This window comes from Engystomops pustulosus, chromosome 1 (genome assembly GCF_040894005.1).
Source record: "Engystomops pustulosus chromosome 1, aEngPut4.maternal, whole genome shotgun sequence".
Lineage (NCBI taxonomy): Eukaryota > Metazoa > Chordata > Amphibia > Anura > Leptodactylidae > Engystomops > Engystomops pustulosus.
This window is the reverse complement of record NC_092411.1, coordinates 305149589-305175778: the sequence shown is the minus strand read 5'-3', so window position 1 is coordinate 305175778 and position 26190 is coordinate 305149589. Positions and strand designations below refer to the sequence as shown.

The following is a 26190-nucleotide window of genomic DNA, read 5'->3' as shown; positions in this document are numbered from 1 at the left end:
AGTACACGGTATATACATCACAGTACAGGGTATACACATCACAGTACAGGGTATATACATCACAGTACAGGGTATATACATCACAGTACACGGTATATACATCACAGTACAGGGTATATACATCACAGTACAGGGTATATACATCACAGTACACGATATATACATCACAGTACACGGTATATACATCACAGTACACGGTATACACATCACAGTACAGGGTATACACATCACAGTACACGGTATACACATCACAGTACAGGGTATATACATCACAGTACAGGGTATATACATCACAGTACACGGTATATACTATATATACATCACAGTACACGGTATATACATCACAGTACAGGGTATACACATCACAGTACAGGGTATACACATCACAGTACACGGTATATACATCACAGTACAGGGTATACACATCACAGTACACGGTATATACATCACAGTACGGGGTATATACATCACAGTACACGGTATATACATCACAGTACAGGGTATATACATCACAGTACAGTGTATATACATCACAGTACACGGTATACACATCACAGTACAGGGTCTATACATCACAGTACAGGGTATATACATCACAGTACACGGTATACACATCACAGTACAGGGTATATACATCACAGTACAGGGTATACACATCACAGTACAGGGTATATACATCACAGTACACGGTATATACATCACAGTACACGATATATACATCACAGTACGGGGTATATACATCACAGTACAGGGTATACACATCACAGTACACGGTATACACATCACAGTACACGGTATATACATCACAGTACACGATATATACATCACAGTACAGGGTATATACATCACAGTACACGATATATACATCACAGTACAGGGTATACACATCACAGTACAGGGTATATACATCACAGTACACGGTATACACATCACAGTACAGGGTATATACATCACAGTACACGGTATATACATCACAGTACACGGTATATACATCACAGTACACGGTATATACATCACAGTACACGGTATACACATCACAGTACAAGGTATACACATCACAGTACACGGTATACACATCACAGTACACGGTATATACTATATACACATCACAGTACAGGGTATATACATCACAGTACAGGGTATACACATCACAGTACACGGTATATACATCACAGTACAGGGTATATACATCACAGTACACGGTATACACATCACAGTACAGGGTATACACATCACAGTACAGGGTATACACATCACAGTACACGGTATATACATCACAGTACAGGGTATACACATCACAGTACAGGGTATACACATCACAGTACACGGTATATACATCACAGTACACGGTATATACATCACAGTACACGGTATATACATCACAGTACAGGGTATATACATCACAGTACAGGGTATACACATCACAGTACATAGTATATACTATATATACATCACAGTACGGGGTATATACATCACAGTACACGGTATATACATCACAGTACAGGGTATATACATCACAGTACAGGGTATATACATCACAGTACAGGGTATATACATCACAGTACATAGTATATACTATATATACATCACAGTACGGGGTATATACATCACAGTACGGGGTATATACATCACAGTACACGGTATATACATCACAGTACAGGGTATATACATCACAGTACAGTGTATATACATCACAGTACAGTGTATATACATCACAGTACAGGTTATATACATCACAGTACAGGGTATATACATCACAGTACAGGGTATACACATCACAGTACAGGGTATATACATCACAGTACAGGGTATACACATCACAGTACAGGGTATATACATCACAGTACAGGGTATACACATCACAGTACACGGTATATACATCACAGTACAGGGTATACACATCACAGTACACGGTATATACATCACAGTACAGGGTATATACATCACAGTACACGGTATATACATCACAGTACAGGGTATATACATCACAGTACACGGTATATACATCACAGTACAGGGTATACACATCACAGTACAAGGTATATACATCACAGTACAGGGTATATACATCACAGTACAGGGTATACACATCACAGTACAGGGTATATACATCACAGTACACGGTATATACATCACAGTACACGGTATATACATCACAGTACACGGTATACACATCACAGTACAGGGTATACACATCACAGTACAGGGTATATACATCACAGTACACGGTATATACATCACAGTACAGGGTATATACATCACAGTACACGGTATATACATCACAGTACAGGGTATACACATCACAGTACAGGGTATACACATCACAGTACAGGGTATATACATCACAGTACAGGGAATACACATCACAGTACACGGTATATACATCACAGTACACGGTATACACATCACAGTACACGGTATACACATCACAGTACACGGTATATACATCACAGTACAGGGTATACACATCACAGTACACGGTATACACATCACAGTACACGGTATACACATCACAGTACACGGTATATACATCACAGTACAGGGTATATACATCACAGTACAGGGTATACACATCACAGTACAGGGTATATACATCACAGTACAGGGTATATACATCACAGTACACGGTATACACATCACAGTACACGGTATATACATCACAGTACAGGGTATACACATCACAGTACAGGGTATATACATCACAGTACACGGTATACACATCACAGTACACGGTATACACATCACAGTACACGGTATATACATCACAGTACACGGTATACACATCACAGTACAGGGTATACACATCACAGTACAGGGTATACACATCACAGTACAGGGTATATACATCACAGTACAGGGTATACACATCACAGTACACGGTATATACATCACAGTACAGGGTATATACATCACAGTACACGGTATATACATCACAGTACAGGGTATACACATCACAGTACAGGGTATACACATCACAGTACAGGGTATATACATCACAGTACACGGTATATACATCACAGTACACGGTATATACATCACAGTACAGGGTATATACATCACAGTACACGGTATACACATCACAGTACACGGTATACACATCACAGTACACGGTATACACATCACAGTACAGGGTATACACATCACAGTACAGGGTATACACATCACAGTACACAGTATACACATCACAGTACACGGTATATACATCACAGTACAGGGTATACACATCACAGTACACGGTATATACATCACAGTACACGGTATACACATCACAGTACACGGTATACACATCACAGTACACGGTATACACATCACAGTACAGGGTATATACATCACAGTACAGGGTATATACATCAAAGTACAGGGTATATACATCACAGTACAGGGTATACACATCACAGTACACGGTATACACATCACAGTACAGGGTATACACATCACAGTACAGGGTATACACATCACAGTACACGGTATACACATCACAGTACAGGGTATACACATCACAGTACAGGGTATATACATCACAGTACAGGATATATACATCACAGTACAGGGTATACACATCACAGTACAGGGTATATACATCACAGTACAGGGTATATACATCACAGTACACGGTATATACATCACAGTACACGGTATATACATCACAGTACACGGTATACACATCACAGTACAGGGTATACACATCACAGTACACGGTATACACATCACAGTACAGGGTATATACATCACAGTACACGGTATATACATCACAGTACAGGGTATACACATCACAGTACACGGTATATACATCACAGTACAGGGTATATACATCACAGTACAAGGTATATACATCACAGTACAGGGTATACACATCACAGTACAGGGTATACACATCACAGTACAGGGTATATACATCACAGTACACGGTATATACATCACAGTACACGGTATATACATCACAGTACAGGGTATATACATCACAGTACACGGTATACACATCACAGTACACGGTATACACATCACAGTACACGGTATACACATCACAGTACAGGGTATACACATCACAGTACAGGGTATACACATCACAGTACACAGTATACACATCACAGTACACGGTATATACATCACAGTACAGGGTATACACATCACAGTACACGGTATATACATCACAGTACACGGTATACACATCACAGTACACGGTATATACATCACAGTACAGGGTATATACATCACAGTACAGGGTATACACATCACAGTACACGGTATATACATCACAGTACACGGTATATACATCACAGTACACAGTATACACATCACAGTACACGGTATATACATCACAGTACAGTGTATATACATCACAGTACACGGTATACACATCACAGTACACGGTATATACATCACAGTACACGGTATATACATCACAGTACAGGGTATATACATCACAGTACACGGTATATACATCACAGTACAGGGTATACACATCACAGTACACGATATATACATCACAGTACAGGGTATACACATCACAGTACACGGTATACACATCACAGTACACGGTATATACATCACAGTACACGGTATATACATCACAGTACAGGGTATATACATCACAGTACACGGTATACACATCACAGTACACGGTATACACATCACAGTACAGGGTATATACATCACAGTACAGGGTATATACATCACAGTACACGGTATATACTATATACACATCACAGTACAGGGTATATACATCACAGTACACGGTATACACATCACAGTACACGGTATACACATCACAGTACACGGTATATACATCACAGTACACGGTATACACATCACAGTACAGGGTATACACATCACAGTACAGGGTATATACATCACAGTACACGGTATATACTATATATACATCACAGTACACGACATATACATTACATATGTTATTTACATCTTCCACCTCACAGGATTCTCCCGACGACTCATTTACAGCGCGTAAAAAAGGCTCTGTCCCCTGCGCCTTTCACAGCCAATCAGACAAAGATTCGCCCCCTAGCAACAAAAGAGCAGCCAAAGCCAACCAATCACAGAGGACGAGCGGAAGCCGCCAAACCCGCGGAGTGATGTGCACATAATCCGGGTCCTTTCACCTCAGACACCGAGAAGAAGGAGGAGCTTATCCTGAGAAGCGTCAGCTCCTGGGGTCACTGCCAGGTATGAGGGAGGTCAGCAGCACCGAGGGGTATATACAGTATACACCATGTATACAGGCAGTAGTGTACACCTCTAGTCACTAATATACAGTATACACCATGTATACAGGTAGTAGTGTACACCTCTAGTCACTAATATACAGTATACACCATGTATACAGGTAGTAGTGTACACCTCTAGTCACTAATATACAGTATACACCATGTATACAGGCAGTAGTATACACCATAGATATAGTCACTGGTATACACCATATATACAGTCACTAGTGTACACCATATATACAGTCACTAGTATACACCATATATACACCCCCAGTAACTAGTATACTCCACATATATACACCCAGTCACTAGTATACTCCATATATACTCCCCCAGTCACTAGTATACACCATATATACATCCCCAGTCACTAGTATACTCCATATATACACCCAGTCACTAGTATACTCCATATATACACCCCAGTCACTAGTATACACCATATATACACCCCCAGTCACTAATATACTCCATGTATACCCCCCAGTCACTAGTATACACCATATATACACCCCCAGTCACTAGTATACGCCATATATACACCCCCAGTCACTAATATACTCCATATATACACCCCCAGTCACTAATATACTCCATATATACACCCCCAGTCACTAGTATACTCCATATATACACCCCAGTCACTAGTATACACCATATATAAACCCCCAGTCACTAATATACTCCATATATACCCCCCAGTCACTAATATACTCCATATATACCCCCCAGTCACTAATATACTCCATATATACACCCCCAGTCACTAGTATACACCATATATACACCCCCAGTCACTTATATACTCCATATATACACCCCCAGTCACTAGTATACACCATATATACACCCCCAGTCACTAGTATACACCATATATACACACCCAGTCACTAGTATACACCATATATACACCCCCAGTCACTAGTATACTCCATATATACACCCCCAGTCACTAGTATACTCCATATATACACACCCAGTCACTTATATACTCCATATATACACCCCCAGTAACTAGTATACTCCATATATACACCCCCAGTCACTAGTATACACCATATATACACCCCCAGTCACTTATATACTCCATATATACACCCCAGTCCTTAGTATACACCATATATACACCCCCAGTCACTAGTATACACCATATATACACACCCAGTCACTTATATACTCCATATATACACCCCCAGTAACTAGTATACTCCATATATACACCCCCAGTCACTAGTATACACCATATATACACCCCCAGTCACTTATATACTCCATATATACACCCCAGTCACTAGTATACACCATATATACACCCCCAGTCACTAGTATACACCATATATACACCCCAGTCACTAATATACTCCATATATACACCCCCAGTCACTAGTATACTCCATATATACACCCCAGTCACTAGTATACACCATATATACACCCCCAGTCACTAATATACTCCATATATACCCCCCAGTCACTAATATACTCCATATATACCCCCCAGTCACTAATATACTCCATATATACCCCCCAGTCACTAATATACTCCATATATACACCCCCAGTCACTAGTATACACCATATATACACCCCCAGTCACTTATATACTCCATATATACACCCCCAGTCACTAGTATACACCATATATACACCCCCAGTCACTAGTATACACCATATATACACACCCAGTCACTAGTATACACCATATATACACCCCCAGTCACTAGTATACTCCATATACACACACCCAGTCACTTATATACTCCATATATACACCCCCAGTCACTAGTATACACCATATATACACCCCCAGTCACTAATATACTCCATATATACACACCCAGTCACTAATATACTCCATATATACCCCCCAGTCACTAATATACTCCATATATACACCCCCAGTCACTAGTATACACCATATATACACCCCCAGTCACTTATATACTCCATATATACACCCCCAGTCACTAGTATACACCATATATACACCCCCAGTCACTAATATACTCCATATATACACCCCCAGTCACTAGTATACTCCATATATACACCCCAGTCACTAGTATACACCATATATACACCCCCAGTCACTAATATACTCCATATATACCCCCCAGTCACTAATATACTCCATATATACCCCCCAGTCACTAATATACTCCATATATACCCCCCAGTCACTAATATACTCCATATATACACCCCCAGTCACTAGTATACACCATATATACACCCCCAGTCACTTATATACTCCATATATACACCCCCAGTCACTAGTATAAACCATATATACACCCCCAGTCACTAGTATACACCATATATACACACCCAGTCACTAGTATACACCATATATACACCCCCAGTCACTAGTATACTCCATATATACACACCCAGTCACTTATATACTCCATATATACACCCCCAGTCACTAGTATACACCATATATACACCCCCAGTCACTAGTATACACCATATATACACACCCAGTCACTAATATACTCCATATATACCCCCCAGTCACTAATATACTCCATATATACACCCCCAGTCACTAGTATACATCATATATACACCCCCAGTCACTTATATACTCCATATATACACCCCCAGTCACTAGTATACACCATATATACACCCCCAGTCACTAGTATACACCATATATACACCCCCAGTCACTAGTATACTCCATATATACATACCCAGTCACTTAAATACTCCATACATACACCCCCAGTAACTAGTATGCTCCATATATACACCCCCAGTCACTAGTATACACCATATATACACCCCCAGTCACTAGTGTACTCCATATATACACCCCAGTCACTAATATACTCCATATATACACCCCCAGTCACTAACATACTCCATATATACACCCCCAGTCACTAGTATACTCCATATATACACCCCCAGTCACTAGTATACACCATATATACACCCCCAGTCACTAGTGTACACCATATATACACCCCCAGTCACTAGTATACTCCATATATACATACCCAGTCACTTAAATACTCCATATATACACCCCCAGTAACTAGTATGCTCCATATATACACCCCCAGTCACTAGTATACACCATATATACACCCCCAGTCACTAGTGTACTCCATATATACACCCCAGTCACTAATATACTCCATATATACACCCCCAGTCACTAATATACTCCATATATACACCCCCAGTCACTAACATACTCCATATATACACCCCCAGTCACTAGTATACTCCATATATACACCCCAGTCACTAGTATACACCATATATACACCCCCAGTCACTAGTGTACACCATATATACACCCCCAGTCACTAGTATACTCCATATATACATACCCAGTCACTTAAATACTCCATATATACACCCCCAGTAACTAGTATGCTCCATATATACACCCCCAGTCACTAGTATACTCCATATATACACCCCAGTCACTAATATACTCCATATATACACCCCCAGTCACTAATATACTCCATATATACACCCCCAGTCACTAATATACTCCATATATACACCCCCAGTCACTAGTATACTCCATATATACACCCCCAGTCACTAGTATACACCATATATACACCCCCAGTCACTAGTATACTCCCTATATACACCCCCAGTCACTAATATACTCCATATATACACCCCCAGTCACTAATATACTCCATATATACACCCCCAGTCACTATTATACACCATATATACACCCCCAGTCACTAATATACTCCATATATACACCCCCAGTCACTAATATACTCCATATATACACCCCCAGTCACTAATATACTTCATGTATACACCCCCAGTCACTACTATACACCATATATACACCCCCAGTCACTAGTATACACCATATATACACCCCCAGTCACTAATATACTCCCTATATACACCCCCAGTCACTGATATATTCCGTATTTACACCCCCAGTAACTAGTATACTCCATATATATACACCCAGTCACTAGTATACACCATATATATACCCCCAGTCATTAGTATACTTCATATATACATCCCAGTCACTAATATACTCCATATATACACCCCCAGTCACTAATATACTCCATATATACACCCCCAGTCACTAATATACTCCATATATACACCCCCAGTCACTAATATACTCCCTATATACATCCCAAGTCACTAGTATACTCCATATATACATCCCCAGTCACTAATATACTCCCTATATACACCCCCTGTCACTGGTATACACCATATATATACCCCCAGTCACTAATATACTCCATATATACACCCCCAGTCATTAGTTAACCCCATATATACACCCCAGTCACTAATATACACCATATATACACCCCCAGTCACTAATATACTCCATATATACACCCCCAGTCACTAATAAACTCCATATATACACCCCCAGTCACTAGTATACACCATATATACACCCCCAGTCACTAGTATACACCATATATACACCCCCAGTCACTAGTATACTCCGTATATACACCCCCAGTCATTAGTATACCCCGTATATACACCCCCAGTCATTAGTATACCCCGTATATACACCCCCAATCACTAATATACACCATATATACACCCCAGTCACTAGTATACTCCATATATTTACCCCCAGTCACTAGTATACACCATATATACACCCCTAGTCACTAGTATACACCATATATACATCCCCAGTCACTAGTATACTCTATGTGTACATCCCCAGTCACTAGTATACTCCATATATACACCCCTGTCACTAATATACACCATATATACACCCCCAGTCACTAGTATACACCATATATACATCCCCAGTCACTAGTATACACCATCTATACATCCCCAGTCACTGGTATAATCCATATATACACCCCCAGTCACTAGTATACACCATATATACATCCCCAGTCACTAGTATACACCATCTATACATCCCCAGTCACTGGTATAATCCATATATACATCCCCAGTCACTAGTATACTCCATATATACACACCCAGTCACTAGTATACTCGATATATACACCCCCAGTCACTAGTATACACCATATATACACCCCCAGTCACTAGTATACACCATATATACACCCCCAGTCACTAGTATACACCATATATACACCCCCAGTCACTGGTATACACCATATATACATCCCCAGTCACTGGTATACACCATATATACATCCCCAGTCACTGGTATACACCATATACACCCCCCAGTCACTAGTATACACCATATATACTCACCAGTCACTAGTATACATCCTTAGTCACTAGTATACTCCATATATACACCCCCAGTCACTAGTATACTCCATATATACACCCCCAGTCACTAGTATACACCATATATACACCCCCAGTCACTTATATACTCCATATATAAACCCCCAGTCACTAATATACTCCATATATACACCCCCAGTCACTATACACCATATATACAACCCCAATCACTAGTATACACCATAGATACAGCCCCAGTCACCAGTATACACCATATATGCACACCCAGTCACTAGTATACCCCATATATACACCCCCAGTCACTAGTGTACACCATATATACACCCCCAGTCACTAGTATACACCATATACACCCCCAGTCACCAGTATACACCATATATACACCCCCAGTCACTAATATACTCCATATATACACACCCAGTCACTAGTATACTCCATATATACATCCCCAGTCACTAGTATACTCCATATATACATCCCCAGTCACTAGTATACACCATATATACACCCCCAGTCACTAATATACTCCATGTTTACACCCCCAGTCACTAGTATACACCATATATACACCCCTAGTCACTAGTATACACCATATATACATCCCCAGTCACTAGTATACTCTATGTGTACATCCCCAGTCACTAGTATACTACATATATACACCCTCAGTCACTAGTATACACCATATATACACCCCAAGTCACAAGTATACTCCATATATACACCCCAAGTCACAAGTATACTCCATATATACACCCCCAGTCACTAGTATACACCATATATACACCCCCAGTCACTAGTGTACCCCGTATATACACCCCCAGTCACTAGTATACACCATATATACACCCCCAGTCACTAATATACTCCATATATACATCCTTAGTCACTAGTATACTCCCTATATACACCCCAGTCACTAGTATACACCATATATACATCCCCAGTCACTAGTATACACCATCTATACATCCCCAGTCACTAGTATACACCATCTATACATCCCCAGTCACTAGTATAATCCATATATACATCCCCAGTCACTAGTATAATCCATATATACACCCCAGTCACTTGTATACTCCATATATACACCCCCAGTCACTAGTATACTCCATATATACACCCCAGTCACTAGTATACACCATATATACATCCCCAGTCACTAGTATACACCATATATACATCCCCAGTCACTAGTATACACCATCTATACATCCCCAGTCACTAGTATAATCCATATATACATCTCCAGTCACTAGTATAATCCATATATACACCCCAGTCACTAGTATACTCCATATATACACCCCCAGTCACTAGTATACACCATATATACACCCCCAGTCACTAGTATACACCATATATACACCCCCAGTCACTAGTATACACCATATATACACCCTCAGTCACTGGTATACACCATATATACATCCCCAGTCACTAGTATACTCCATATATACACACCCAGTTACTAGTATACACCATATACACACCCCCAGTCACTAGTATACACCATATATACTCACCAGTCACTAGTATACATCCCTAGTCACTAGTATTCTCCATATATACACCCCCAGTCACTAGTATACTCCATATATACACCCCCAGTCACTATACACCATATATACAACCCCAGTCACTAGTATACACCATATATACAGCCCCAGTCACTAGTATACACCATATATACACCCCCAGTCACTAGTATACACCATATATGCACCCCCAGTCACTAGTATACACCATATATGCACCCCCAGTCACTAGTATACCCCATATATACACCCCCAGTCACTAGTGTACACCATATATACACCCCCAGTCACTAGTATACACCATATACACCCCCAGTCACCAGTATACACCATATATACACCCCCAGTCACTAATATACTCCATATATACACCCCCAGTCGCTAATATACTCCATATATACACCCCCAGTTACTAGTATACTCCATATATACATCCCCAGTCACTAGTATACTCCATATATACATCCCCAGTCACTAGTATACACCATATATACACCCCCAGTCACTAGTATACCTCATATATACACCCGCAGTCACTAGTATACTCCATATATACATCCCCAGTCACTAGTATACTCCATATATACATCCCCAGTCACTAGTATACACCATATATACACCCCCAGTCACTAATATACTCCATATATACACCCCCAGTCACTAGTATACATCCCCAGTCACTAGTATACACCATATATACACCCCCAGTCACTAGTATACATCCCCAGTCACTAGTATACTCCATATATACATCCCCAGTCACTAGTATACACCATATATGCACCCTCAGTCACTAGTATACCCATATATACACCCCCAGTCACTAGTATACCCCATATATACACCCCCAGTCACTAGTATACACCATATATACACCCCCAGTCACTAGTATACCCCATATATACACCCCCAGTCACTAGTGTACACCATATATACACCCCCAGTCACTAGTATACACCATATACACCCCCATTCACCAGTATACACCATATATACACCCCCAGTCACTAATATACTCCATATATACACCCCCAGTCGCTAATATACTCCATATATACACCCCCAGTCACTAGTATACTCCATATATACATCCCCAGTCACTAGTATACTCCATATATACATCCCCAGTCACTATTATACACCATATATACTCACCAGTCACTAGTATACATCCCCAGTCACTAGTATACACCATATATACACCCCTAGTCACTAGTATACATCCCCAGTCACTAGTATACTCCATATATACAGCCCCAGTCACTAGTATACACCATATATGCACCCCCAGTCACTAGTATACCCATATATACACCCCCAGTCACTAGTATACACCATATATACACCCAGTCACTAGTATACACCATATATACACCCCCAGTCACTAGTATACCCCATATATACACCCCAGTCACTAGTGTACACCATATATACACCCCCAGTCACTAGTATGTCCTATATACACCCCCAGTCACTAGTATACACCATATATACACCCCCAGTCACTAGTATAAGCCATATATACACCCCAGTCACTAGTGTACACCATATATACACCCCCAGTCACTAGTATGTCCTATATACACCCCCAGTCACTAGTATACACCATATATACACCCCCAATCACTAGTATACGCCATATATACACCCCCAGTCACTAATATACTCCATATATACACACCCAGTCACTAGTATACTCCATATATACACCCCAGTCACTAGTATACCTCATATATACACCCCCAGTCACTAATATACTCCATATATACCCCCCAGTCACTAGTATACACCATATATACACCCCCAGTCACTAGTATACCCCATATATACACCCCAGTCACTAGTATACTCCATATATACACCCCAGTCACTAGTATGCACCATATATACATCCCCAGTCACTAGTATACCTCATATATACACCCCCAGTCACTAATATACTCCATATATACCCCCCAGTCACTAGTATACACCATATATACACCCCCAGTCACTAGTATACCCCATATATACACCCCAGTCACTAGTATACTCCATATATACACCCCAGTCACTAGTATGCACCATATATACCCCCCAGTCACTAGTATACACCATATATACACCCCCAGTCACTAGTATACCCCATATATACACCCCAGTCACTAGTATACTCCATATATACACCCCAGTCACTAGTATGCACCATATATGCACCCACAATTTTTTTCAGATAGCGTAGCACTGCTCTCTTCACATCCAGAGCCCGTAGTCTCATTTGTTCTTTATTAGAAGACTCCTTCATTCGTTCAAGGCTAGCTGTAAGGGAACCTTGGGAAGAAAACCTGCCATTGTACAAAGGATCAAACAATCGTCCATAATTCTCATGTATGGCTCTTTACACGAGAAGGCCTGGAGCTCACTTATTCTGGGACCAGAGCCGATGGCTACCAAAAATACAACTCTCCAGGAGAGAAGATGTAGGGCTATGTCCTGGATTGGCTCAAAAGGCTTCTGAACTAAGCGCTTCCGGATAACCGACAGGTTACATGATGGAAGTGGAGAATAAACCCGGGATTTGATTCTTTTAAGACCTCTGAAAAATCTTTTGATAAGCAGGTTCACAATAAAGAAACCTCCCATGGTTGAATATATGGCCGTAAAATGAACCTTCAATGTATTGAATTTCAATCCTTTTTTCAGGCCATCCTGAAGCAATTGTAACTGAGCCGGATCTGCAGTAGTAGAGGTTTATTCATGGAGCTCCACTTGTCTGCAGATCTTCCAAAATCTGCTGATAAACTCTCAGAGGATTGGTTTTCTAGAAGTACATAATGTATTCATTACTTCCTCTGAAAATCCTGATTTTCTCAGTTGCCCCCTTTCAGCTTCCAAGCCGTAAGGTGAAGATGGTCCAGGTTGAGGTGAAGGAGACTGTTCTGGTGTAACAGATCTTTGCACAGGGGTAATTTCCAGAATTTTCCCTCTGACCTGGCTAGGAGCAGAGAGAACCATGACCTTCTTGGCCCATAGGGTATTATGGAGAGCACAAGCTTTTTCTCTCTCGATCTTTTGAGGAACCTTTGGAATGGGCTGGTAGGGTAGAAACACGTACTGGAACCAGTTTTCTCAGCTGACTGAGAGGGAATCCACAGCAACAGATTCTCCTGTTTGTTTAGGGAGCAGATTGGAAGTTGGGAGGTTTTGCTTGTCACCATCAAATCCATTTGGGGTAACCCCATTTTCTGGACGACTAGAATGAAAACTTCCTTGTTTAGAGACCATTCTGCAGGGAATGACCAGATTGCGACTCAGTCAGACCGCTCTTATATTCGATACTCCTGAGATGGATTGCTGAAATAGTCTTTTAGCTCCTTCAGATTCACTGGTTCTGGCGAAGACTATTTTCTCTGATAGTCTATATGGGCACCCCAGCCCAAATTTGAGTCGTCTGACATGAGGACTATAGGTTCCACACAGTGACTTCCCTTTCCAGGGGTTTCTGGACCACCAGATAAGCCCTTGGGTAGCTTGTACTAGAACAATCATTGGTTTGTCTAGAAAATACAGGTTCCTTGACCATTGAGAGAGGATTGACAACTGTAGCTACCCTATGTGAGCTTTCACCCGTGGCACTGCATCCATGGTTAGCACCCCTAAAACAGAAGTTGCCTTTTGGATTGTTGATCTTGGAAGAAAAAAAACTTCTTTTTTTTTCGACACGCACTTACCTGCACCCAGCCTAGCTTGGTGAACTCCAGCACAGCAGCGACACCTGGTGGACATCAGGCGCTCTACCTTAGTGAATCCCGGCCAAACCCGCCGCTGGATCGCGAATGGACCGGGTAAGTAAATCTGCCCCATTGTGCGCCCTGCGCATAACCACCGAGTCCGTCAGCACTGGTGCACAAGCACAGGAGAGCCCAGCAATGGAGACCCCAACCAATGAGAGATGGAAGGCGGGGACAGCACAGGAGAGCCCGGCAATGGAGACCCCAACCAATGAGGGATGGAAGGCGGAGACAGCACAGGAGAGCCCAGCAATGGAGACCACAACCAATGAGAGATGGAAGGTGGAGACTGCACAGGAGAGCTCGGCACTGGAGACCCCCAACAATGAGAGATGGAAGGCGGAGACAGCATAGGAGAGCATGGGAATGGAGACCCCAACCAATGAGAGATGGAAGGCGGAGACAGCACAGGAGAGCCCAGCAATGGAGACCCCAACCAATGATAGATGGAAGGCGGAGACTGCACAGGAGAGCTCGGCAATGGAGACCCCAACCAATGATAGATGGAAGGCGGAGACTGCACAGGAGATCCCGGCAATGGAGACCCCAACCAATGAGGGATGGAAGGCGGAGACTGCACAGGAGAGCTCGGCAATGGAGACCCCAACCAATGAGAGATGGAAGGTAGAGACAGCACAGGAGAGTCCAGCAATGGAGACCCCAACCAATGAGAGATGGAAGGCGGAGACTGCACAGGAGAGCTCGGCAATGGAGACCCCAACCAATGAGAGATGGAAGGCAGAGAAGCACAGGAGAGCCCAGCAATGGAGACCCCAACCAATGAGAGATGGAAGGCGGAGACTGCACAGGAGAGCTCGGCAATGGAGACCCCAACCAATGAGAGATGGAAGGCGGAGACTGCACAGGAGATCCCGGCAATGGAGACCCCAACCAATGAGGGATGGAAGGCGGAGACTGCACAGGAGAGCTCGGCAATGGAGACCCCAACCAATGAGAGATGGAAGGCGGAGACTGCACAGGAGAGCTCGGCAATGGAGACCCCAACCAATGAGAGATGGAAGGCGGAGACTGCACAGGAGATCCCGGCAATGGAGACCCCAACCAATGAGAGATGGAAGGCAGAGAAGCACAGGAGAGCCCAGCAATGGAGACCCCAACCAATGAGGGATGGAAGGTGGAGACAGCACAGGAGAGCCCAGCAATGGAGACCCCAACCAATGAGAGATGGAAGGCGGAGACTGCACAGGAGATCCCGGCAATGGAGACCCCAAACAATGAGAGATGGAAGGTGGAGACTGCACAGGAGAGCTCGGCAATGGAGACCCCAACCAATGAGAGATGGAAGGCGGAGACTGCACAGGAGAGCTCGGCAATGGAGACCCCAACCAATGAGAGATGGAAGGCGGAGACTGCACAGGAGATCCCGGCAATGGAGACCCCAACCAATGAGAGATGGAAGGCAGAGAAGCACAGGAGAGCCCAGCAATGGAGACCCCCAACCAATGAGGGATGGAAGGTGGAGACAGCACAGGAGAGCCCAGCAATGGAGACCCCAACCAATGAGGGATGGAAGGCGGAGACTGCACAGGAGATCCCGGCAATGGAGACCCCAAACAATGAGAGATGGAAGGTGGAGACTGCACAGGAGAGCCCAGCAATGGAGACCCCAACCAATGAGAGATGGAAGGCGGAGACTGCACAGGAGATCCCGGCAATGGAGACCCCAAACAATGAGAGATGGAAGGTGGAGACTGCACAGGAGAGCTCGGCAATGGAGACCCCAACCAATGAGAGATGGAAGGCAGAGAAGCACAGGAGAGCCCAGCAATGGAGACCCCAACCAATGAGGGATGGAAGGTGGAGACAGCACAGGAGAGCCCAGCAATGGAGACCCCAACCAATGATGGATGGAAGGCGGAGACTGCACAGGAGATCCCGGCAATGGAGACCCCAACCAATGAGAGATGGAAGGCGGAGACTGCACAGGAGCCCACTAAAAAGAACAACTGTTCTCGCAAAAAATAAGCCCCTAACCAGATTTGTCAGCGCGAAAAATAAAAAAGTTCTGCATATGAAAAGATGGTGATGCAAAAATGAACAAGATTTTCTCCAAATTAGTTTTTATTCAGTACAATTGAATAAAATAAACAAACCCCCCACATATTTGGTATCGCTGCGTCCGTAACAATCTGCATAATAAAACAGAATCGTTATTAGATACGCAAATTGAACCCCGTAAAAAAAAAAAAAAAAGCTAAAAAAAAAGATAATTTTCAATTAATACCTTATAAAAAAAATGCTCTAAAAAGTGATTTAAAAAATGTTCTGCACTCTAAAATAAGACACTAAATAGAACAATCCTTCTCGCAAAAAATAAGCCCTTAAACAGATTTGTGAGGCGAAAAATACAAAAGTTGCATATGAAAGACGGTGATGCTAAAATTAACATTTTTGCCAAATTACTTTTTATTCAGTAAAAATGGGAAAAAATAAAAAATCTATATAAATGAGGTCTTTTCGTAATCGTGGCGACCAATAGAATAAAAATAGTACACTATTTTTATGGTATGGTTAACAGACAAAAAAAAAACACATAAAAATTTTCATTTCCTCCACCAACAAAGAGGTAATAAAATCTCACCAATTAGCTATAGATGCTCCAAAATTACCTACCAGAAAAGTGCATCTCATGTGGCAAAAAAATAAGCCCCTATAGGTCCACAATAAAAAAACAAAAAAAATTATAGCCTGTACAATGTGACATCGCAAATCTGCTCTGCATGGCGCCTCCTTCCATTCTATGCTCCTCCCCCTATTCTATGCCCGGCCGTGCGCCCATACAGCAGGTTACCACCACATATGGGGGATCGGCACTTGGGAGAAATTGGGGATCAAACTTTGTGGAGCCTTTTTTCATTTAATCCATTGTAAATGTTTTATTTTCAACCCAGAGTGTATTGTGAAAAAATATTACAATTTGCAGACTGCAGCTCCATTTTGTTTTAACCCCTATAAAACACCCAAAGGGTTAACAAACTTCTTTAAAGTGTTTTTTCATACGTTGAGGGGTGTAGTTTCTACAATGGGGTAAGTTACGAGTCTCGCTATTATTTAGGCCTCTCAGTGTCAATTAGAAGTTGAGCAGGTCCATCTAAATACGGGTTTTGGTGATTTTACAAAATTTGTGAAAAATGTCCCCAAATTCTGAGCCTCATCACATTCTAGTAAAATATGTGGAATCTTAAAAAACCTTCCAACATAAAGCAGAGATCCGGGAAATGTAAGTTATGAAGTTATTTGGGTGCTGTGACATCTGCAGCAAAAGTAGAGAATTTAAAACATTGAAAATAAAGAATTTTTCCAAATTATTGGCAAATTTATTTTTCATAACTAAACACAAAAGATTTCATCCAAATTCACGAGAAAACAATCTCAAATCCCCCGGATATCTCATAGCGCCCAGAGCGATAACCACTTATACTGACACAGGGCAGATCTGAAGAATGGGGCTGCGTCCTTAAGGCCAAAAGAGGCCGAGTCCTGTAGGGGTTAAACGTACCACAAAGATGGCGTCCTGTGTCGTGCAGGGACGTGCAGTCTACTTAATAGTAGCAGTCCCTACGGCAAGGACACCCCGGCCCGGGGACAGGGAGCCAAGCTCAACCACCATGTCTTCTGGAGTTACTTCCTGTCCACAGAAGAAAAAACCACGTGTGCTCATTGGCTTGAGGTTTTCTTATAGGGAGTCAGCGGCCAATCACTATTGCTAATTCATTGTTATCTTCTGTCCAATAGGAGATCATAGACTTGAAGAGTGTCACCTGTCACCTAACTTTTCGGCACTAGATGCTGCTTACTAAAGTGCGCAGCTCCCAGTGGTTGATCAAACGCCGCAGTGTTAGAGTGATAGCGTTACCGGAAACCTCCAGTAACGCTATCAAACACTGCGGCGGGGTACAGTGTGATCATTGGACCGCTCGCAAAGCTGTCCGACGTATTCATGAGGGGGCGGTCCGAGGCGCTGCCTCTTCCCCTCACCACCCCGGTCGCTCCATAGGTCAGCCCCCTAGCCATGCCCCAACCCAGCCCCCTCATGAATACGTCGGACAGCTTTGCGAGCGGTCCAATGATTACACTGTACACCGCCGCAGTGTTTGATAGCGTTACTGGAGGTTTCCGGTAACGCTATCACTCTAAGGTCCCTTCCACAATTACGTTTTTCACGCACGTTTGACGCGCAGAACTTGCATTGCACTCTGACCCATTGTAACCAATGGGTCTTTTCAGACTTTTCAGATTTTTTTTCACGCACACACACACGTTTTTTTTTAACACGCGTTTAAATCCCAGCATGCTCTACTTGCAAGTCACGCGTGTGAAAAACGCACCATACAAGTCTATGGAGACGCATCAAAAACACATTGCACTCTGAGACACTTACAAGTGCAATGCGTTTTCCACACATCAATAGAAAAGATAGAGCTCAGTCCTGAGTCCATTTCACGCGCATTTACTGCGCATGAAAAACGCATTGAAATTGCATCAAAAACGCGCATGAAAAACTGAGACACTGAACAAACTCTGACTGAAAACTGACTGCACTCTGATGCAAAATGTGCGTTTTTCACTGACCAAACCCTGATCGCCCCCTGATCAGACTCTGACGTGATCTGCAACGCAAGTGTGGGAGGGGCCTAACACTGCAGCGTTTGATCAAGCACTAGGAGCGGCGCACTTTAGTAACATCTCCTTGTGCCGATAAATTGGGTGACAGGTCTTTAACCCATTCAGTGCAGCCTGAAGAAGACCAGGAAACCCCATATATCCACCCCAGTCACTAGTATACTCCATATATACACCCCCAGTCACTAGTATACCCCATATATACACCCCTAGTCACTAGTATACACCATATATACTCCCCCAGTCACTAATATACTCCATATATACTCCCCCAGTCACTAGTATACACCATATATACATCCCCAGTCACTAGTATACACCATATATACATCCCCAGTCACTAGTATACACCATATATACACCCCCAGTCACTAGTATACTCCATACATACACCCCCAGTCACTAATATACACCATATATACACCCCCAGTCACTAATATACTCCATATATACATCTCCAGTCACTAGTATACTCCATATATACTCCCCCAGTCACTAATATACTCCATATATACTCCCCCAGTCACTAGTATACACCATATATACATCCCCAGTCACTAGTATACTCCATATATACATCCCCAGTCACTAGTATACTCCATATATCCACCCCAGTCACTAGTATACACCATATATCCACCCCAGTCACTAGTATACTCCATATATACATACCCAGTCACTAGTATACCCCATATATACACCCAGTCACTGGTATACCCCATATATCCACCCCCAGTCACTAGTATACTCCATATATACACACCCCAGTCACTAGTATAATCCATATATACACCCCCAGTCACTAGTATACTCCATATATCCACCCCAGTCACTAGTATACACCATATATCCACCCCAGTCACTAGTATACTCCATATATACATACCCAGTCACTAGTATACCCCATATATCCACCCCCAGTCACTAGTATACTCCATATATACACACCCCAGTCACTAGTATAATCCATATATACATCCCCAGTCACTAATATACACCATATATACACCCCCAGTCACTATACACCATATATACACCCCCAGTCACTAGTATACACCATATATACACCCCCAGTCACTAGTATACTCCATATATACACCCCCAGTCACTAATATACTCCATATATACACCCCCAGTCACTAGTATACTCCATATATACACCCCCAGTCACAAGTATACTCCATATATACACCCCAGTCACTAGTATACACCATATACACCCCCAGTCACTAGTATACACCATATATACACCCCCAGTCACTAGTATACACCATATATACACCCCAGTCACTAGTATACTCCTTATATACACCCCCAGTCACTAGTATACTCCATATATCCACCCCAGTCACTAGTATACTCCATATATACACCCCCAGTCACTAGTATACCCCATATATCCACCCCCAGTCACTAGTATACTCCATATATACACCCCCAGTCACTAGTATACCCCATATATCCACCCCAGTCACTAGTATACCCCATATATCCACCCCAGTCACTAGTATACCCCATATATACACCCCCAGTCACTAATATACACCATATATACACCCCCAGTCACTAGTATACACCATATATACACCCCCAGTCACTAATATACTCCATATATACACCCCCAGTCACTAGTATAATCCATATATACACCCCCAGTCACTAGTATACCCCATATATACACCCCTAGTCACTAGTATACACCATATATACACCCCCAGTCACTAGTATACACCATATATACACCCCCAGTCACTAATATACTCCATATATACTCCCCCAGTCACTAGTATACACCATATATACATCCCCAGTCACTAGTATACTCCATATATACACCCCCAGTCACTAGTATACTCCATATATCCACCCCAGTCACTAGTATACACCATATATCCACCCCAGTCACTAGTATACTCCATATATACATACCCAGTCACTAGTATACCCCATATATCCACCCCCAGTCACTAGTATACTCCATATATACACACCCCAGTCACTAGTATACACCATATATACTCCCCCAGTCACTAATATACACCATATATACTCCCCCAGTCACTAGTATACACCATATATACTCCCCCAGTCACTAATATACACCATATATACTCCCCCAGTCACTAGTATACTCCATATATACTCCCCCAGTCACTAGTATACACCATATATACATCCCCAGTCACTAGTATACTCCATATATACACCCCCAGTCACTAGTATACCCCATATATCCACCCCAGTCACTAGTATACCCCATATATCCACCCCAGTCACTAGTATACTCCATATATACATACCCAGTCACTAGTATACCCCATATATCCACCCCCAGTCACTAGTATACTCCATATATACACACCCCAGTCACTAGTATAATCCATATATACATCCCCAGTCACTAGTATACGCCATATATACACCCCCAGTTACTAGTATACACCATATATACACCCCCAGTCACTAATATACTCCATATATACACCCCAGTCACTAATATACTCCATATATACACCCCCAGTCACTAGTATACTATATATATACACCCTCAGTCACTAGTATACTCCATATATACATCCCTAGTCATTAATATACTCCATATATACACCCAGTCACTAGTATACTCCATATATACATCCCTAGTCATTAATATACTCCATATATACACCCCAAGTCACTAGTATACTCCATATATACACACCCAGTCACTTATATACTCCATATATACACCCCCAGTCACTAGTATACCCCATATATCCACCCCCAGTCACTAGTATACTCCATATATACACACCCCAGTCACTAGTATACACCATATATACACACCCCAGTCACTAGTATACCCGATATATCCACCCCAGTCACTAGTATACACCATATATACACCCCAGTCACTAGTATACACCATATATCCACCCCAGTCACTAGTATACTCCATATATACATCCCCAGTCACTAGTATACCCCATATATCCACCCCAGTCACTAGTATACTCCATATATACATCCCCAGTCACTAGTATACACCATATATACACCCAGTCACTAGTATACCCCATATATACACCCCCAGTCACTAGTATACACCATATATACACCCAGTCACTAGTATACCCCATATATACACCCCCAGTCACTAGTATACCCCATATATACACCCCCAGTCACTAGTATACTCCATATATACATCCCTAGTCACTAGTATACACCATATATACACCCAGTCACTAGTATACCCCATATATACACCCCCAGTCACTAGTATACCCCATATATACACCCCTAGTCACTAGTATACACCATATATACTCCCCCAGTCACTAATATACACCATATATACTCCCCCAGTCACTAGTATACTCCATATATACTCCCCCAGTCACTAGTATACACCATATATACATCCCCAGTCACTAGTATACTCCATATATACACCCCCAGTCACTAGTATACCCCATATATCCACCCCAGTCACTAGTATACCCCATATATCCACCCCAGTCACTAGTATACTCCATATATACATACCCAGTCACTAGTATACCCCATATATCCACCCCCAGTCACTAGTATACACCATATATACACCCCCAGTCACTAGTATACTCCATATATACACCCCCAGTCACTAGTATACCCCATATATCCACCCCAGTCACTAGTATACTCCATATATACATACCCAGTCACTAGTATACCCCATATATACACCCCCAGTCACTAGTATACCTCATATATACACCCCCAGTCACTATACCCCATATATACACCCCCAGTCACTAGTATACTCCACATATACACCCCCAGTCACTAGTATAATCCATATATCCACCCCCAGTCACTAGTATACACCATATATACATCCCCAGTCACTAGTATACTCCATATATACACCCCCAGTCACTAGTATACCCCATATATCCACCCCAGTCACTAGTATACCCCATATATCCACCCCAGTCACTAGTATACTCCATATATACATACCCAGTCACTAGTATACCCCATATATCCACCCCCAGTCACTAGTATACTCCATATATCCACCCCAGTCACTAGTATACACCATATATACACCCCCAGTCACTAGTATACACCATATATACACACCCCAGTCACTAGTATACCCGATATATCCACCCCAGTCACTAGTATACACCATATATACACCCCAGTCACTAGTATACACCATATATCCACCCCAGTCACTAGTATACTCCATATATACATCCCCAGTCACTAGTATACACCATATATACACCCAGTCACTAGTATACCCCATATATACACCCCCAGTCACTAGTATACACCATATATACACCCAGTCACTAGTATACCCCATATATACACCCCCAGTCACTAGTATACACCATATATACACCCCAGTCACTAGTATACTCCATATATACATCCCCAGTCACTAGTATACACCATATATACACCCAGTCACTAGTATACCCCATATATACACCCCCAGTCACTAGTATACACCATATATACACCCAGTCACTAGTATACCCCATATATACACCCCCAGTCACTAGTATACACCATATATACATCCCCAGTCACTAGTATACCCCATATATCCACCCCAGTCACTAGTATACTCCATATATACATCCCCAGTCACTAGTATACACCATATATACACCCCCAGTCACTAGTATACTCCATATATACATCCCCAGTCACTAGTATACACCATATATACACCCCCAGTCACTAGTATAATCCATATATACACCCCCAGTCACTAGTATACCCCATATATCCACCCCCAGTCACTGGTATACCCCATATATCCACCCCATTCATTGGTATACCCGATATATCCACCCCCAGTAACTAGTATACCCCATATATACACCCCAGTCACTAGTATACCCCATATATACTCCCCCAGTCACTGGTATACCCCATATATCCACCCCAGTCATTGGTATACCCCATATATCCACCCCCAGTCACTGGTATACCCCATATATCCACCCCAGTCATTGGTATACCCGATATATCCACCCCCAGTCACTGGTATACCCCATATATCCACCCCCAGTCACTAGTATACCCCATATATCCACCCCCAGTCACTAGTATACCCCATATATCCACCCCAGTCATTGGTATACCCGATATATCCACCCCCAGTCACTAGTATACCCCATATATCCACCCCAGTCATTGGTATACCCCATATATCCACCCCCAGTCACTAGTATACCCCATATATACACCCCCAGTCACTAGTATACCCCATATATCCACCCCAGTCATTGGTATACCCGATATATCCACCCCCAGTCACTGGTATACCCCATATATCCACCCCCAGTCACTAGTATACCCCATATATCCACCCCAGTCATTGGTATACCCGATATATCCACCCCCAGTCACTGGTATACCCCATATATCCACCCCCAGTCACTAGTATACCCCATATATACTCCCCCAGTCACTGGTATACCCCATATATACACCCCCAGTCACTAGTATACCCCATATATCCACCCCAGTCATTGGTATACCCGATATATCCACCCCAGTCATTGGTATACCCCATATATCCACCCCCAGTTACTAGTATACCCCATATATACTCCCCCAGTCACTGGTATACCCCATATATACACCCCCAGTCACTAGTATACATCATATATCCACCCCAGTCACTAGTATACCCCATATATCCACCCCAGTCATTGGTATACCCGATATATCCACCCCCAGTCACTGGTATACCCCATATATACACCCCCAGTCACTGGTATACCC

At 42.4% G+C, this 26190-nt stretch overlaps 1 protein-coding gene across 5 annotated transcripts in view; it reads right to left on the bottom strand.

Moving 5' to 3' along the window:
• Positions 1-4999, bottom strand: part of M1AP (meiosis 1 associated protein) — a 69163-nt gene extending 64164 nt beyond the window's left edge. The window contains exon 1 of one of the 5 annotated variants that reach the window (XM_072126497.1): positions 4919-4999. In XM_072126497.1, coding sequence (XP_071982598.1) covers positions 4919-4953 — 35 coding nt within the window. In that variant the 5' untranslated portion in view covers positions 4954-4999. Of the gene's footprint in view, positions 1-4905 lie in introns of all 5 variants that reach the window. The other 4 variants (XM_072126495.1, XM_072126493.1, XM_072126498.1 and 1 more) reach the window with 4 other exon arrangements.
• Positions 5000-26190: the final 21191 nt, after the last annotated feature.